General features: G+C 36.9%; 1 protein-coding gene across 6 annotated transcripts in view; it reads right to left on the bottom strand.

The window, feature by feature from the left end:
• Agbl3 (AGBL carboxypeptidase 3) overlaps window positions 1-18170 on the bottom strand; it is an 86195-nt gene that overhangs the window by 13940 nt on the left and 54085 nt on the right. For 2 of the 6 annotated variants that reach the window (XM_087901841.1, XM_087901840.1), the window contains 5 exons: window positions 17684-17737; window positions 15909-15980; window positions 13238-13283; window positions 11631-11824; window positions 2374-2602 (listed from right to left, as the gene is read on the bottom strand). In XM_087901841.1, the coding sequence (XP_087757967.1) occupies window positions 2374-2602; window positions 11631-11824; window positions 13238-13283; window positions 15909-15980; window positions 17684-17737 (595 nt within the window). Of the gene's footprint in view, window positions 1-658; window positions 2603-11630; window positions 11825-13237; window positions 13284-15908; window positions 15981-17683; window positions 17738-18170 lie in introns of those variants that run through there. The other 4 variants (XM_087901844.1, XM_087901845.1, XM_087901842.1 and 1 more) reach the window with 4 other exon arrangements.

Below are 18170 nucleotides of genomic sequence, written 5' to 3'. Positions count from 1 at the left end.
TTTTAGCTGTCTAATTATGAAACTCAATTCCTGTCAAATAGGGTCTTTCCCATCAAGACTGTTACAGCATTTCACTAGAAATTGCCACCAACTGCCATTTTTGCATCATATTGGTTTTGATGATTATACAGTAAAGGAATAAACATCACGAATAGGAACATTATTCATCACTAATACCCATCCAGAAATAATCACTCTTGAGGATATGTGCTCCTAGAGTTTTTCTTCTCCATTGTATTTGAATGCGCACAATGCATACACACATGTAAACATAACCACACCAAATAAAGTGGGTATATAGCTCATGTTATACACATATATTATGAACATCATTTTTATTAATATTTGAAATGACCTGGCGCGAGTGAGAAGGAAACATGGAACACACAACAAACCCACTTAGGAGTTTATTAGAGGGAGGTGTATAGGCCTGGGAAGTCAGTGTGCAGAGAGAGGGAGGGAGGGAGGGAGGGAGAGAGAGAGGGAGGACACAGGGGGATGGCGTGGTTACATCATACACAGACGACGGAACTCATGCATGTGTGCAAGGGCTCACGCCTGAGGGCTTGTCTGCACATGCATGGCCCTGGAACCAAGAAGCCACATTGTGGCTGAATCATAACAATATTCACTCACAATATTGAAATACTGCACAATATTTCATAATTAATTTAAGTAACATTTTTATTCTTGAACATTTATATTTAATTTTATCTCCTATAAACAATGCTAAAATGAACATTAAATATGTCTTATAATTCTTATTTAGTTTTTTTCCTTAAAGTAAACTTCCCAAAGTGGAATTCCTTTAGTCAAGAAGGGTGGTGCAATGGTGACTCAGGAGCATGTGTGAGGCCTGCGGCTCAGCCCTGAACACGACAAACAGGAGGAGGAGAAAGAGAGATTAACGTGAAATCAGGAGTCTTCATTTATATTGTTGAAATGGCTTCTGGAAACTACCGACCTGTGTCCCACAGTCAGGGAATAGATTCTCCCACTGAACAGCAAAAAATTAAATGCTGTTTTATCACTGCTTTAATCTGTAATTTTCAAATTGGCAAGATTGAACATTTCTAAATGTTTGTTGGCCATAATATTTTCTTTCTTTTCTTTTCTTTTCTTTTCTTTCTTTCTTTCTTTCTTTCTTTCTTTCTTTCTTTCTTTCTTTCTTTCTTTATTCCTTCTTCCTTCCTTCCTTCTTTCTTTCTAAGATTTATTTATTTATTCATTTATTTAATATGTATACAGTGTTCTGCCTTCATGTATGCCTGAAGGCCAGAAGAGGGCACCAGATCTCACTGTAGATGGTTGTGAGCCACCATGTGACTGCTGAGAATCGAACTCAGGACCTCAGGAAGAGCAACTAGTGCTCTTAACCGCTGAGCCATCTCTCCAGCTCCTGGTATTTCTTTTGTTAATTGCTTGGTTATAATCTTGGCTGATTTCCCCATTAAAATCTCTGCAATTTTCCAGTTAATTTGTAGGTATGTACTCTGGACTTTGAAATCAAAATTTTTAACAATTTGAATCAAAATTCTTCTACCTATTGTGTGACTTTGAAAAAGTTGTTTAATGTCTTTGCATCTTAATCTTGTTATATGTAAAATGTAAGGTACTCAGTCTGTTCTCTGTACTGGGAGTTCTGTATCTGCAGATTCAACTAAGAACAGATTAGAAATATATTTTAGGGCTGAGATTAGTTATATCCAGGGATGTGGAAACTGTAAATATAGGGCCATGCTGGTCGTAAGTATATAATTTAGAAAAATATCTAGCACATAGGAAATATTTTATAAAATGTTGTCAATAATACTAATATATTTATTATTTTTAGATTTCATTATCTTTACTTTTATTTATGTAGTTTTCCTTTGTGCCTTGGAGAAAGTTCTGTTTCCCATCTTTAAAAGAAATAATCTTATTATTGCTTTCCTCTGAGTACCAAATAGTTGAAGTAGCCAAGATTAATTATTTTAATCCTACTGCCCTTCCTCAGAAGTATAAAGTCTTAAAATATCTGAAAATCATCAAGTCATGCTATAGTTACATCTTATTTATGCATACTTAATTTATAGATACAAACTAAAGTATTTTATATGAATAATAGGTCAAATAATGCCTGATAGCTTAATCCTTTACATACCTAGTATATAATTATGACCTTGGGTTTTGTGATGCTGTGGATGCTGTTTTTAAAAACCTATGTTTGTTTCTAAAGATAATGAACTAACAAGATATACTTATAAAACTGTATTAAATAGTAAGGAACAGGATTGGGGGTGGCTTGGAGGTAGAACATTTGCATAGTCTAACAAGGTCCTGGGTTTGTTCACAGCAATACATAGGTAAGCATGATGAACGCCAGTGACTTACTGATGTTGCTGGAAGTTGGCTCCTGGAGTGAATAGGTCTTTCATTTGAGTAGATCTCATGCTTTTAGAGGATTCCATGATAGGGAGTAAATACTGTAGTATTTCCTGGGTCTGAGCTATTCTTTTATCCCTGTAGATTCTTTTTTCATCATCTGTCCAATTTGTGCTGGTCCTCTTGCTTTGGAAAGATACACATCTTTTTGCTTTGCGTTTCAGTTCATGATGTGACTCTAGGAAGCAACCACAAATATATATACACACATGTGAATATACATATGAATATATTCATTCAGAAATTTTGTATTAAGTCAAATTCCACATGAGGGGTTTTATCTGTAAGTGTTTGCTATCTAAAGTTTATGGTTAATAACAGTGGGTAAGTAAAATACCTAGTATGTTAGGTAATAAAGTTTACAGGATAAAATAAGGCAAAGGAGGGAAATCTAGGATAGAAGATGATTGAGTTACATATTCAATAAGAAGGCCTATCTATGACTCTGATGTATAATATGAGTCATGGAGTAAGCCAAACAGATACCATGGGAAAGACATTTTGGACAAAGGAGCAGTTAAGAACCAAAGATCTTACTAAGATGGGAGCATGGCAGCATCTTACTAATATGGGAGCATGGAAGCATCTTACTAAGATGGGAGCATGGCAGCATGTTAGGACACGAAGACAGCATCAGCGGTTAAATAAGTGAAGAAAAGGTAGGCTATAAATCAGGTAGCAGTTTGAATTTAGACAATATAGGACCTCAGAGGTCAGTGGCTCTCAGCCTTCCTTTGCAATAACCCTTTAATACAGTTCCTCATGTTGTGGTGACCCTCTAACCAAAAATTATTTCATTGATACTTAATAATTGTAATTTTGCTCTGTTATGAATCATAACACAAATATCTGATATGCTGCCCCTGTGAGAAGATCGTTTCACCACCCTCAAAAGGGCTGTGGCCCACAGGTTGACCACTGTCATAGGCCATCATAAGAACCATGAGTGTTAATGGAGGGCTTTGAACACAGATGTGCACTGTTGATGAGGAGTGTGAGATGGTGCAGCAAATGTGGAGAGCAGTATAAACAAAAAGCTAAAAACAGACTTATCATATTTCCAAGTGGATTCCATCAATCCCAAAAGAATTGAGAGCATGGCATGAAAGACACATTTGTCCCCCATGTCCACAGTATAAATTCCACATTTATGAAGTAGAAACAATCTAAGAGCATGGAAATACTGAAATTCTTAAATCTCAAAGTCATGGTGTTAAGTAAAATAAGGTAGTCCCCAAAAGACAAATACTATATCTGTCTTCTAAATATTTAACTTGACTTATAGGGAATGTCTACATACAATAAGTAGAATAGTTTCCAGGGGCTGAGAGAAGGAAAAACAAGGAGCTGTTTAATGTGCATAGTTTCAGTGTTTTAAGATTAAAAAATCTTGAAGATTGTTTGCAGAATAATGCCAAAGAACTTAACACTACTGACCTATACCCTTAAAAATCATTGAGGGAAATTTTATATAACATAAAATTTATGACAATTAAAATAAGATCAACACACTTAGGAACAGAACAGATAAAAACTCAGAAGGAAGGCTGACTATTAGTCTTGCATCTTAAAGAGAGGGGCAGGATCATTTACATGTAAATTGTTATTTAACAACATAAGGAAAAATAAATGACATTTAAAACTAAGTCAAGAAAACACACTGTGCTTTGTTGTTTCTTAAAGTGATTATCCAGTGGTATAGGAGGTTCTTCTGTTTGTGTGTTGCTTTCATTGGTTGAATAAAGAGACTGCCTTGGCCTTTTGATAGGGTTGCCCCATGTATCTCAAACTGGATTGTAACATGAGGGCTGGGCTTGTTGGGGTTTATTTTCTGCCCAGACCATGAAAGAAGCAGGGTGTGACCTGCCCTGCTGAAAAAGGTACTGAGCCATATGGCTAACATAGATAAGAATAATGGGTTAGTATAAGCTACAAGAGCTAATAAGAAGCCTGAGCTAATGGGCCGGTCAGTTTATAATCTTCTGGAGACCTCTGTGTGATTTTCTTTGGGGGCTTACCGGCTGTGGGAACTGGGCAGGACATAAACCCCAACAAGTCCAGCCCTTATGTTGCAATTCAGTTTGAGATATATACTAGATTATTTACATGCAAAATTATAATTTGTGGAGTCTGCTTTAAAATACTCTAGAAAAATGTGGTGGGAATACAGATAAAAAAGTAGGAAGCTAATAAAGGAGGGTGGTGGGCCCTGTGAGTTCATTATTTTGTATGCTACATTTATGTTTGAAAAATTCTCCAATGAAGTGCCTTTTTAAAATAGAACTGCCTACTACCAAAAGGAAAATAAACAAAATACTAAAATACTCATCCATCCAGCTGGATCTGAAAAATAATGACTACAGTATCTGTTAATGCTGACAAATGGACTGGTATCCAATATCTCTAGAAGCCACTACTAGGTACTGAGCAAACACTCACTGAATATCTACTGTGTGCCTAGCACTTTGATTAGTTGGTAATTAAATATGGAAAACATAATCCTTAATTTCATTTAATTTATGCTAGGTCAAGACTAGAGAGAAGCTAAAGCATCAATGAAATTCTATTTTTGATTTATTATCTATAATTTTTTGAGTTGCAAAAGTTTCTCAAGTGAAGGAGCCATGGGTGGAAAGCTTAAGACCTGGTCTGTATAGTAGACTAACATGGCACATTCAGAAAATCACAGATTTGTTTTAAAATGAATGGCACAGATGTCAAGTAAGTGTGATAAAGTTGCTCACAACTAGAGGCTTTGTTTACAACAATAACACCTTCAGCAACTTCTCTGAAATAAAAAGGCTTTGTGATTAGAAGATGATCAATGCATATGGTTGGAATCTAATAGCTCAGAACATTGAAAATTTTGTTCAAGGAAGTTATCTAATCAATTTTCATTTTTGAAATCATGCAGAAGAATAAAAGAATAGGTTAAATAAATTGAGATGGGGACAAGTTAGGAGGTAAATTGTTATGGAATATCCTTTACACTGTGTGAAGATATGTCACTGTGATTGGTTTAATAAAAATCTAAACGGCCAATAACTAGGCAGGATTTTCAGGACAGAAAGAATGCTGGGAAGAAGAGAGCAGAGACACTGAGAGACAGAAAACAAGTAACACTTGCAGGAGGACAGTGCAATTGAATTGAAGACCCAGATATTAATCCACACATTTATGAACACCTGATTTTTGACAAAGAAGCTAAAATTATACAATGGAAACAAAATATCTTCAACAAATGGTTCTGGCATAACTGGATGTCAACATGTAGAAGAATGAAAATAGATCCATATCTATTGCAGTGGACAAAACTCAAGTCCAAATGGATTAAAGACCTAAATTTAAATCCGACCACACTGAACCTGATAGAAAAGAAAGTGGGAAATAGTCTCAATGCATGGATACAGGAGACCACTTCCTAAATATAAAACCAGTAGCACAGACATTGAGAGCAACAATAGATAAATGGAACCTCCTGAAATTGAAAAGCTTCTGTAAAGCAAAGGGCACAGTCAAAAAGCCTACTGAATGGGAAAAGATCTTCACCAACCCCACATCAGACAAAGGATTGATCTTCAAATAAATAAAGAACTCAAGAAATTAGACATTCAAATTCTAAATAACCCAGTTTAAAAAAAATGGAGTACTTGACTAAATAGAGAATTCTCAACAGAAGAATCTCAAATGGCCAAAAGATACTTAAGGAAATGGTCAACATTCTTAGCCATCAGGGAAATGCATATTAAAACAACTCTGAGATACTTTCTTACACCTGTCAGAACGGCTAAGATCAAAACCACCAATGATAGCTTATGCTGGAGAAGATGTGGAGTAAGGGGAACATTTATCCATTGCTCATGGGAATGCAAACTTGTACAGTCACTTTGGAAATCAGTGTGGTGGTTTCTCAGAAAATTGGGAATCAACCTACTTCAGGATCCACCAATATCACTCTTGGGCATATACCCAAAAGATGCTCAGTTATACTACAAAAGCATTTATTAAACTATGTTCATAGCATTATTTGAAAAAGCCAGAACCTGGAAACAACCTAGATGCCCCTCAACTGAAGAATGGATAAAAGAAAATGTGGCTCATTTACACATCAGAGTACTATTCAGTGGTAAAAAAAATAATGGCATCTTGAAATTTGCATGCAAATGGATAGAATTAGAAAACACTATCCCGAGTGAGGTAACCCAGAACCAAAAAGATGAATATGGTATGATAAAGTTGGGAGCATGGGGTTAGGGGAAAAAGGGAGGGAAGAAGGGGAAGAGGAGAAGAAAAGAGAAGGGTTGAGGAGAACTTGAGGGAATGGGATAGTCGAGATGGAGGTAGGACAGAGATGAGAGCAAGGAAAGAGATATCTTGATTGAGGGAGTCATTATAGGGTTAGCAGAAACCTGGCTTTAGAGAAATTCCCAGGAATCCACAAGGATGACTCCGGCTAAGACCCTAAGAAATAGAGGGGGCCCAATCTTGACTTGCCCTGTAGTCAGACTGATGAATATCTTAAATATCACCATAGAACCTTCATCTAGCAACTGATGGAAACAGAGGCAGAGACCCACATCAGAGCACTGGACTGAGCTCCCAAAGTCCAGTTGAAGAGTGGAAGGAATGAGAATATGAGCAAAGAGGTCAAGACTGCGATGGGTTCACCCACTGAAACAGTTTACATCAGCTAATAGGAGCTCACCAACTCCAGCAGGGCTGGGAAGGAACAAGCATAGGACCAAACTAGTCCCTCTGAATGTGAGTGACAGTTGCATGGCTGGGGCAGATTGAGAGGCCACTGGCAGTGGCACCAGGATTTATCCCTACTGTATGTACTGGCTTTTCGGAATCCTATTCTCTTTGGATGTATACCTTGCTCAGCCTAGATATAGTAGGGAGGGCCTTGGACCTTCCACAAAGCAATGTGCCTTACTCTCTCTGAAATTGGATGGGGTGGGCTGGGAGGGAGAGTGAGTGGAGGGAATAGGAGGAGGGGAGCGAGTAGGAACTTGAATTGGTATTTTAAAAAAACCTAATAAATTAAAAAAACCCAACCAACAAACAAACAAGTAAATGAATGAATAAATGAATGAATGAATAAATCAATCAATCAATCAATAAATGAAACTATCACTGAGGAAATTGCTGGACATGGGATCAGAATACTCCTGGAAAGTTAATCTTAAAAAAATCATTTTTCTGAAAGAAGGATGATTGATGTGAAGTTATTTTTTAATTGTAGAAGCTTTAGAAGTTGAGGACATTTTGCTAGATCACCTTTTGGGTGTGTGTTTGCATGTGTGTGCACATGCATGTGTGTATGAAATGTGAATTAAAGTCACCTATTTAGAATGAAGAACTCTTTAATCTAGGATGTGAACAGAGAAGGCCAGCAAGGTTCATCTAGAATTAGAGTTGATAACTTAAGCTGAGTTAGAGAAAAAATAGTTCTAAAGACCTTGATTGCCAAGTTCATTCCAGATATAGTCAAGATGACAACCAAGAATAGCCATCACAGTTCTTGTGCAGGCAATTAAACAATAAAGAATGAATGGAATGTGCTAGAGATTTACATGTGGTTACAAGGTCTGGAATTAAAATTATACCCTTTACATTTGGAATTGGGTCAGCATGGGTCCCCTGTCTGCTCAGCTCTGCTTATGTTTCCACGCCTAGATTATGACTTCTAGTGCCATATAATGTGACTACGGGCATTGAATAGCGTCTCACAGAGAAGATGAAGAAGAAACCCTACCAAAAGAAAACAGTAGGAATTATGTATTTCCATAAGTTACGAATTTGATGACATTTCTGTTACATATAGTGTAGATGAATCAGATAGAACTCCTATTGGATGATTTAAAAAATCTTTCTTTCGGGGCTGGAGAGATAGCTCAGAGGTTAAGAGCACTGATTACTCTTCCAGAGGTCCTGAGTTCAATTCCCAGCAACCACATGGTGGCTCATGGCCATCTGTAATGAGATCTGGTGCCCTCTTCTGGCCCTCAAGCATACATACAGACAGAAGACTTATACATAATAAATCAATAAATCTTTAAACAAAAAATCTTTCTTTCCTTCTTTTTTCCTTTTTGTTTCTTTTTGGTTTTCCAAGACAGGGTTTCTCTATGAAACAGTGCTATCTATTCTTGAACTCACAGAGATCTATCTGCCCCTGCCTCCCAAGTGCTGAAATTAAAGGTGTGTGACACCACTGCTCAGCTTAAAAAAAAAGTCTTTCTTAAGAAAAAGCAACACGACTATTAATAGAAAATTAAAGAACCCCCCCAACAGACTACAGATGTTCTTTAATTCATAGGTGTGAGGGATTAATGCACGGATATTAAGGCATTTGTGGGCATATTTTTGTGGACTTCTTTTTAAAAACATAAATATTCCCCAATGGAGAGAGAGCAGAGCAAGAAACTCTTTCTTTAACCCACTGTTCAACTGCAATAATTTGTTTTCCTGTTGTTGCTTAGGCTTCATCAATATTTAAGATCCATCAGTGATATTAGGAAAAGCAGTTATGGAGTGTAAGCAGAAAACCTGTGGGGTGAACCATTCCGAAAAGGAGATAACTGCTGGGCGCCATGACTTATTTCCAGAGCTGGTGGTTTGGATAAGTAGAAGAGTAGGCAATGCAGGAGTATGGCATTTGTGTTAGTTAAGCCCAAAGAAAAGAATATTTAGACATAAACATGTTGGCAGTATTTATTATGGATTTACTTCTCCACTCTGCTTTGGCAGGCAGAGCTCATTTTTGTACTATCTCTCATCATAAACACAAACAGTTCCAGAACTAAAGTCTGACTGGACCTTATATAATCCACATATTTTCTTCTTGGTAAGTTCAATAACGGAAAAGGACAGAAGAGCAATGATGAAGACATGGTATTTTAAAGGGTATGCAGAGTAGAAAAGGAAAGGGGGCTAACTTCTGTTGAAACAGACATATTTTGAGGAGAGGGGAAACATAACTTTTATTTCAATGTCATCAGGACTCAATAGGATACTTGTTTATAAAATAGAGTAGTATCGAGAGAAGAGGATCTTAGCTCAGAAAAAAATCTAGATAAGGTTGAAAACAATTATTTCAGTTTCTAAATTACATTAAAATGTTTATTATATATATGGTGTGTGTGGAGAGGGTCATGTACATTTTGAGAGCAGAGGAAACTTTGTGGAGTTGTTTTACTTCTGTCTCTAGGAGAGTTCTAGGCGGTTGATCTCAGGTCTTCAGGCTTTGCAGAAAGCCTCCAGCTTTTCTCTCCCATCCCTAGACATACTTCAGTTGTATTGGTACCGCTAGCATTCTACCAAAATTTCTCCAATCAAGATCCCCAGAACCTCCAATGTTATAAAATTCAAGTCAGTCCATTTCAACCCACCAATCAGAAGTCTCAGACTCAAGCTGACCATTCTCTCCTACTTGACACTGGTGTGGGACAATTGTCTATATTCTGTCAATTATGTTTTAAATAAGCACTCATTGGCCAGTAGCCAGGCAGGAAGTATAGACGGGATAACCAGACAGGACATAGAGACAGATCAATAAGAACAGGAGAATTCTGGGAAGAGGGAAGCTCTTTCTGTAGTCTTGGCCCCGCCCCAGAAGAAGCAAGATGTGACTGTATCACTGAATAAGGTACTGAGCCACATGGCTAACACAGACAAGAAAATGAACTAATATAAGTTATAAAAGTTAATAAGAAGCCTGAGCTAATGGGCCAATCAGTTTTATAACTAATGTAGACTTCTGTGTGATTTTTTGGGACTTAATGACTGTGGGAACCAGGCAGGACTAAAACCTCAGAAAACCAGACACTTTCTTGTTTTGCTTCCATGACTACATATTCTCTGCATTTCTCTCCTGTGCATTTTTCTTGTACACTACCTCCTATCTCATAGTCTTCTGTTTCAGTTCCTATCCTTTTCTGGACCCATCATGGAAGGGTGTCTTGGAGATTTGGTTCTTTGTTCTTTTCTGTCTATAATGCATGCTCACTTCCTTATAAATGCCTTTCAGAGCATGCTTTAAACCATGGTCTATGTTTTCAAAATTCCCAAATGTATCCTATGTCCAATTCTCTTTTCTGATGCTAACAATCAGTGGTCTATTCAGTATCTCAACTTCAACAACTAAGAGACACTTCCAATGTAGTGTGTCTAGACAGGATTGCAGCTCCATCCCTAGTCTTTCTTGTCTCACTAGGTAATATTTCTGTTAAGCTGGTTGTACTGATCCAAGACCATGGCATTCCAACAGTTGTCAAGACTTGTGAAATCATCACTACAATCAGGATATAGGAAAGATCATCCCTAAATGGATTCTTATGGTATATCCACTTTTCCATATAGCTCCTACTCTAGGGAATTGTATTTGTTTCTTTTTCTCTCCAGTAAATGTTGCTTTCATATACATGCAATAATACAGCATTTTCTATTTTATATCAGGTTTTCTTTCTTTCTTTTTTATTTTTTGAGTCAGGGTTTCTCTGTGTAACAGTTATGACTGTCCTGAAACTTGCTTTGTACACCAGGCTGACCTCCAACTCACTGAGATCCACCTGCCTCTGCCTCCCAAGTGCAGGGGTTAAAGGTGTGCTCCACCACTGCCCAGCCTATGTCTGTTTTTTATTTAGCATGACTTTTAGACTCATTAAGTAGAATGAAGTTGAAGTTGACTTTAGTTTTAACTCTACAACTTAACCCAACATCTGTTACTATGATGAATGAGAATTGGACCAGTATTCTTTGGGCTTCTGTAAGGGGTAGTTCTTGGACACATCTCAAGACAGAACTATGGCCTACAGAGGTTTTCAATATTTTGGGGCCACTTTAGAGACACAAAGTTAAAGGCTGTTTACAACTGAAAAACCCCATGCCTGGGAAGCAGAAAATACGAGAAGATGGTCATAGCATTAAGACAAAGTTCCTTGGTTGTGGGATAGTGATAATAGAGCTATTTTGAAGGATACAGTTAATTTTTTTCAAGGCTATATTAAACCAAGGAATTTTTAAATGTGCTCATTCAGATATAAAATAAGGTAAGCACTTTCCAGACACAGGGGGGCAATGGTTATGAATTCTCTGTTTACTAATGTAGTTCCCATAATTGGGATTGGATGAGATTTATTATGATGACATAATATAAAGGATCTTTGTGTATTATTAAAGTATTAAACAACAATGTAAAAAACCTGTTGGTATTCTTGTCTTCTCAATCCAATTTGAAGGTTGTTTGTTCACAGAACACTTCAAGGATGCCACTTTGAAACAACTTTCATACATATCGATTCCTTTGGACTGAACTGCTTCCTGGATCGGACCCTTACAAGTTTCTAAGATATATGTCCGTTGGTCTTTGTTAAGACTCCGACTCGCACGTTGGGAGCTGAAAGAAATTGAGCACTGTAATCTCAATGTCAACTATTTACACTAGAGTAATGCAGTTTTTCTATTTGCATTTTATTCTTTAGTATGTAATCTCTGAGCGCTCACCAGCCTGTGATACAGGCGGGATAACTAGTACCAGTCCCACAGGGGGTAATAAAGATTAAGCAATTTCTTATGCTCATACAGGTAATAAGAGGCAACATCAAATCTAACAGTTCTGTCTTCTAATTCCAGTGCTTTTCCTGTTCTCTTTGTAAAGATATATTTTTATTTATGTGTATGTGTTTGTGTCTGCATGAATTTATATGTACCACATGTCAGCTGTACAGGTCCTCTGGAAAACAATAAACGCTTTTAACTACTGAGACCTTTCTTCGGTCCCATCTTTTCTTTTCTTTTTCTTTTTCTTCGAGACAGGGTTTCCCTGTGTAGAAGTCCTAGCTGTCCTGAAACTAGCTCTTGTAGATCAGGCTGGCCTCGAACTCACAGAGATCCACCTGCCTCTGCTTCCCAAGTGCTGGGATTAAAGGCATGTGCCATCACCACCCGCTCCCCATCTTTTCTTATCTTGATAGTTATCATTTGATTTCTTTCAATAGAATAGCTTATCTTATAATTCTTAATTCTAGGTCCAAGTATAGTTATGTCCAAAGATGCCTGTCATATTATCACTTAGGTAACCAGTTCTCTAGGCTTTTGGAATAAGAGAGTACTCACTCAAACAGAACCTTTCCTGTTGCTGAACAGAAGTCAGGTTCTTGAGAAAGAAGCTAAGGAAGGAAGAGAAGGCCTCTTGTACCTCTTGTAGTGAAATTACATAGTTGTGCAAATTCAGTGAATTCTCAGAGGCTTATCTGTGATTATCTAAATCACCGTCCAGACAGTGGTTGATATCATTATTCGTATGGACAGAAAAATTGGCCAAAGGTAATAGAGATACAATAGTTACTAGTTGAGATAGAGATTCAAAATTAGTCAATGCAATCTTTGACTTCCCTTTCTATGCCTTTTCCAGGCTTTAGATACTAGTTTTATCTCTGTGTGACCAATGGCCCATAAACTATGAAATGGTAGTAAAGCACATGCTTGCTGTGTATGCATTCTACAGTGATAATGAATTTACCAGAAAGTTTTATTTTTAAAATGAGAAACCAGATAATTCAATCATAAACATTTAGCTAAGACTTTAAAGTTTGGGAATATTGAAATTGTCTCAGAACCCTTCAAAACTGCATCTGTGAGTGCTATTACATTTTAGAGTGATCGAGACAGGTAGGATCTAAAAAAATGCTTGATCAACAATTTTTTTTAAAGAGTAACCTTATCTGTTGCTTTAATTCAAAATCAAAACATTCTAAGATAGAAGAAAAAGAATAATATGTTTAGGAGAATTCAAGAATAGTTCACCTACCTTGGGTGCGTTTTTCGAGCATAAAAGCTATGTCCAGGAATCTTCACTAAAAAGGATAATATACCATAGGACATCTAGTTACATTTTAAGATCAACAGATGTTAATTTTTCTTATTTTCTTGGTAATTACTTATGTACATTTAACGGCTAGATAATTTAGTTCATCTTTAGCTTAATAATGTTTTGTTCACACACATGAAGTATATGAGCACATTTTCCTCTAGTCAGCCTTTTAATAAGACTGTTCTACAAGAAGAATAAATAGAAAAATAATATCTATATATTAATTACCAATTGGAAAGTAATCTATGGGCCGGGAGTGTAGCTCAGTGGCAGAGGTCTGGCCTAGCATGTGAGAGGCTCTGAATACACAAACAGAAAGTTGAAGAAGAAGAAGAAAAAGAAGAAGAAGGAGAGGGAGAGGGAGAGGGAGAAGGAGAAGGAAGAAGAAACAACCACCATCACCAAAAATCAAAATAAAACAACTCCAAACTTGTGAAGGACATTTACACATACATTGATGTGATCAACATTTTAGAGAGCTGATCTAGGATGCAGATGTATCAGATCAAAGGAAAGTATAATGTATATCAAATAACTATTATGCAAATATTTTTAAATAAAAATTGGGACCCAAATTATATATTACTATATATTATCTCTCTTTCTATTATATATATTTTACTATTAAGCAAAATAATAATACAACTAGTTAACAGTGGCAATCATAATTAACAGCAGAACAAGTTAACCAGTACATAGTGATGAAATGTACTTTATAATATTTCTTCCCTCTGATATAGACGTTAACTCTTTTTAAAGGTATGATCTTATGCAGTTTAGGCTAGCCTCAAAATCTCCATATACGAGATCAGCATACCCCTCAATTAACATGCAAGTGAGTTCATCATCTACTATTTTGACCGGCATTGTTTTGGAGGAAGGTGGAAATATTTTCAAATGATTTAGTTCTTGTTTGTCTAATCCCAGACTCATGAAACTTAGTCTACCTACATGTTTTTACTTTTTTTCCTTGAGGATGACTCTGTCAACTTAACAGGTAAAGTGAAGGCATGCCAAATGTGAGATCAAAGGATTTATTCCATTTAAAGTGAAGATGGCCACCTGGGACATAGTCGAGTAGCCCAGAGTAAGTGCTCTTAGGTTTACGAAATTATGGCTACATTTATAGTTTTAAGCTGCATGAGGGATTTGAAATGATTTGTTCTGGCTAAGTTAAATTGCCTTGTAAAAAGTATATTGTATGTACCATTCTCTGGGTAGTTTGGGGGAAACGGTCTATTGTGCAAAAGTTAGAACTTAATAAACTATGTTTTAGGAATCTGATGTATGCCAGGTCCTATGTTCAGCTTCATCTGCGGTACTTGTGTTTGAACAGAGTTCAGGACTTAACTGTGGATGTATGTGAGAGTAGCTCTGTCTCCCTAGTCTATTTTAAGTGTCCAAATCAATTCTACTCTAGTTTATTTTCCTTGACACTTAATCTCAAATTAGTTTCTCCATGTTGTAGCATATCCTCTATTGTTTGTGTGTGCGTGTGCATGTGTGTGTGTGTGCCTGTGTGAGAGGCTGATGTCCTGTGCCTTCCTTGATTTTCGTATTCCTATATATGGAGATGCAGTCTCTTACCTGAACCCAGACCTTCCTGATCCATCTACTCAAGCCAGCTACTGGGGATCTCACTTCTGCCCTCAGTGACCCACCGTGTCCACCTGGGCCCTATTTTTAGATATCTATCTTCCTAAATAGTTAGATATGTTCTTTAATTGTCAGTGAAACAACATAGTCCTTTAGCCTTCTTGAGAGAGAGAGATTAGGTCAGGCGGGCATTGGGATGGCATTCATCATCTTTTCAATTTCCTTAACTGAAAGCTCTTTCACAATTTCAGCTCCATTGCTGAAGCTCTTTAGCCACAGAATGAACTGTATTGCAATTTAATAAACCACTTGTGCTCAAAAGTTATATCAGCTTGATGAATTAGGACTAATGAATTAGGGCTCAGACTAGAGTACTCTCAATCCTATGCCGTAGGATTTGATGAGATGTACACGCAAATATTAAATATAATGAGGTAAATATTCTGTTCTCTTTTTTGGTAGTACAAAACTATAAGAAACATATTCATGTCCATAATTAGTCATGCATAGGGAGGGGCTCATTGAGCCCTACCCCTTTGTGTTGCCTGGTAGCTTCTGGGAGAAGGGGAGTCATTGTCTTCAGTGACACTACCAATGTCACTACCAATCCAACCAAGCTTCAAATGTCAGTTGTGAATCTATGGTCACAAAGTCAGTTCCAGTTAAACTTAGTCACAAAACAAAAAAGGACACGAATGTAGGAAAGGGAGTGTGTGTGTGTGTGTGTGTGTGTGTGTGAAAGTAAACACAAAATTAAAAATAAACTCATGCATAACCTATTTCTGTTGATTTTTTCTAAGCATTTCTAGAATGCATTTCTAGAGCCGGAAAGAAGTTAAAAAAAAAAATCAAGCTCCTAAGTTTCTGTTAAGGTGAACTACTGGTTGGCAATCTGTTTTTAAGATAACATCTTATTCTTTAAAATATGCAGATCTTGATTAGATAAAGATTATAGTTATTGCACATGTTCAGATTATAGATGCTCACATGCTTCTGAGCCCTCTGTACTCACCCAAGCCTTGATTAGGCAATGGTCTTCTGAAACAATGAGCCACATAAACGTCTGGTACAGTTGGCCTTGAATCTAGAGAAGACGGTAAGGATCTTAGCAAATGGGAAGGAACGATGGATTATTGACAGTTCATTAATATTTTGTATCTCCTTTCAAAATGAAAAGTTCAAATAATGTGTGAATAGTAGTTGAACTCAATGAAATTAACATATAATATCGTCAAATATAAATTTTGTTGTATTTCAAGTATTTATACCTCTGGGGAAACAATTCCTTCTCTAGGAATTTAACAGAAGGAAATAGTTGTATCCACAAATGGAGAGATTTTCATGTTGTTTATAATTAAAAAGAAAAGTTAGAAACAAAATAAGAGTTGAACAATGGGACTAGCTAAACAAATTAAGATTTACAGAATAAAATATTTTGCTATCATTTTTCACAGGCAAGGATGTTTATAAAATACTCTAATTTTGCCAGGTGGTGGCGGTGCATGCCTTTAATCCCAGCATCCCGGAGGCAGAGGCAGGTGGATCTCTGGGAGTTCCAGGACAGCCTGGTCTACAAAGTCAGTTCCAGGCAGCCAAGGCTACACAGAGAAACTCTGTCTCGTAAAAACAAAGGAAGAAAACCCCCAAAGACCCCCCAAAAACAAAAATCAAAATCTGACAACAACAACTTTAATTTTAAATGAAAAAGAAACACACAAAATAACAAGATTATGCCATTTATTAAGATGTGATGTCTGTGTAAAGACTTATAAAACAGTTAAAAAGTATTCTAAGATATTATTTTTACTTTCTTTTATCTTTTAAAAAAAATTGTGTGTGTGTGTGTGTGTGTGTCTGTGTGAACATGAATGTGGGCATATGCCATGTGCCAAGGTATCTGGCGTACAAGCTTACGGAGATTTTCCTGTACACTTCTCCGATCTTACCCTCGGTATATTGTAATTACAGTTGTGTGCTCCTGTGTCTGATTTACATGGGTTCTGAGAGTCCAGACTCAGGAACTCATGCTTGAGCAACAGACATATTACACAATGGACCTATGTTCTTAGCCCCTTTTGTGTTTATCTTTATTTCTGATTTCTGACATTTTAAACAAAAGTTATATTAAAAAGAATCACTAAATTCCTTAGTGATCACTATCAGAAAGAATGGCTAGTTTAAAGTTCTAATGAAATTAATCTTATGTAACCTCTCCTGTTCTTGATAAGGTTTTTATCTTTCAATGTTTAGTTTCCTATTTCACAGACTGAATGAATTTATGCACACATGTATGTATACATTTTAATTAGGTTACCTTAACTCCTTTTGGGGAGATAATGGTGGTATAAATGTATAATAAATTAACACACATATACATAAAATTAAATAATTATTTTTGTTTACATATGTACATATCTATATACAGTTTGTTTATATAATGTACATATCTATATCTATATATTTAATATACATCTTATGGTTCTTCTTAATGGGTATTTATGAATAAGGTCAATTCTAGGTCAGTTAAAGACATATATCAGACAGCACTTTGCAGCAGAAACAAATGAATGTTGCAGATTTAATTTCTTTCCTGGAATCATACTCTATTAAATTAGGAAATGGCAGGAGTAGACAGTTTAAAAAACATGAAATCCCTATTCTCTTTGAGGGCACCTGTCCACAACCCAAAGAGTATGCCTCAAATATGTGGGCTCTCAGCTGTTCGGGGTCACTGACTACTCCTGTCACTGGTCCCTGGGGACTCGGCTCTCAATATGGGCATTGTACCTGCAACACAGTGCTTGCTTACTTGCTTTTCTTCCCTGGTTAGAAGATGAGCTCCTGAAAGGAAGAACTGGTATCATATATTTCTTTGAAACATAGTCATATACTAATCATTATTGTGTCATGTGTGCATACATGAAGTGTTTGTGTGGCAGAGTACATGCCACTGCGAGCATGTGCAGTTCAGAGGACAATTTTGTGGAGTTGGTTTTTGCCTTCCAATTTTATATAGGTCTTAGGGGTCAAACTTAGGTTGCCAGGCATGTGTGGCAAGCACCTTTGTCGGCTGAGCCATCTTGTCAGTCATCATACACATCTTAGAATCTTTGGCGCCAGGCGGTGGTGGCACATACCTTTAATGCCAGCACTCCGGAGGCAGAGACAGGCGCGGGTCTCTGTGAGTTTGAGGCCAGCCTGGTCTACAGAGAGAGTTCCAGAACAGATTCCAAAGCTACTGAGAAAGTCTGTCTTGAAAGGAAACCAAAAAAAA

Source organism: Myodes glareolus, chromosome 25 (assembly GCF_982192425.1).
Source record: "Myodes glareolus chromosome 25, mMyoGla1.1, whole genome shotgun sequence".
NCBI lineage: Eukaryota > Metazoa > Chordata > Mammalia > Rodentia > Cricetidae > Myodes > Myodes glareolus.
Note: the sequence above shows the minus strand (reverse complement) of the source record. Positions and strands in the feature narration are given on the sequence as shown.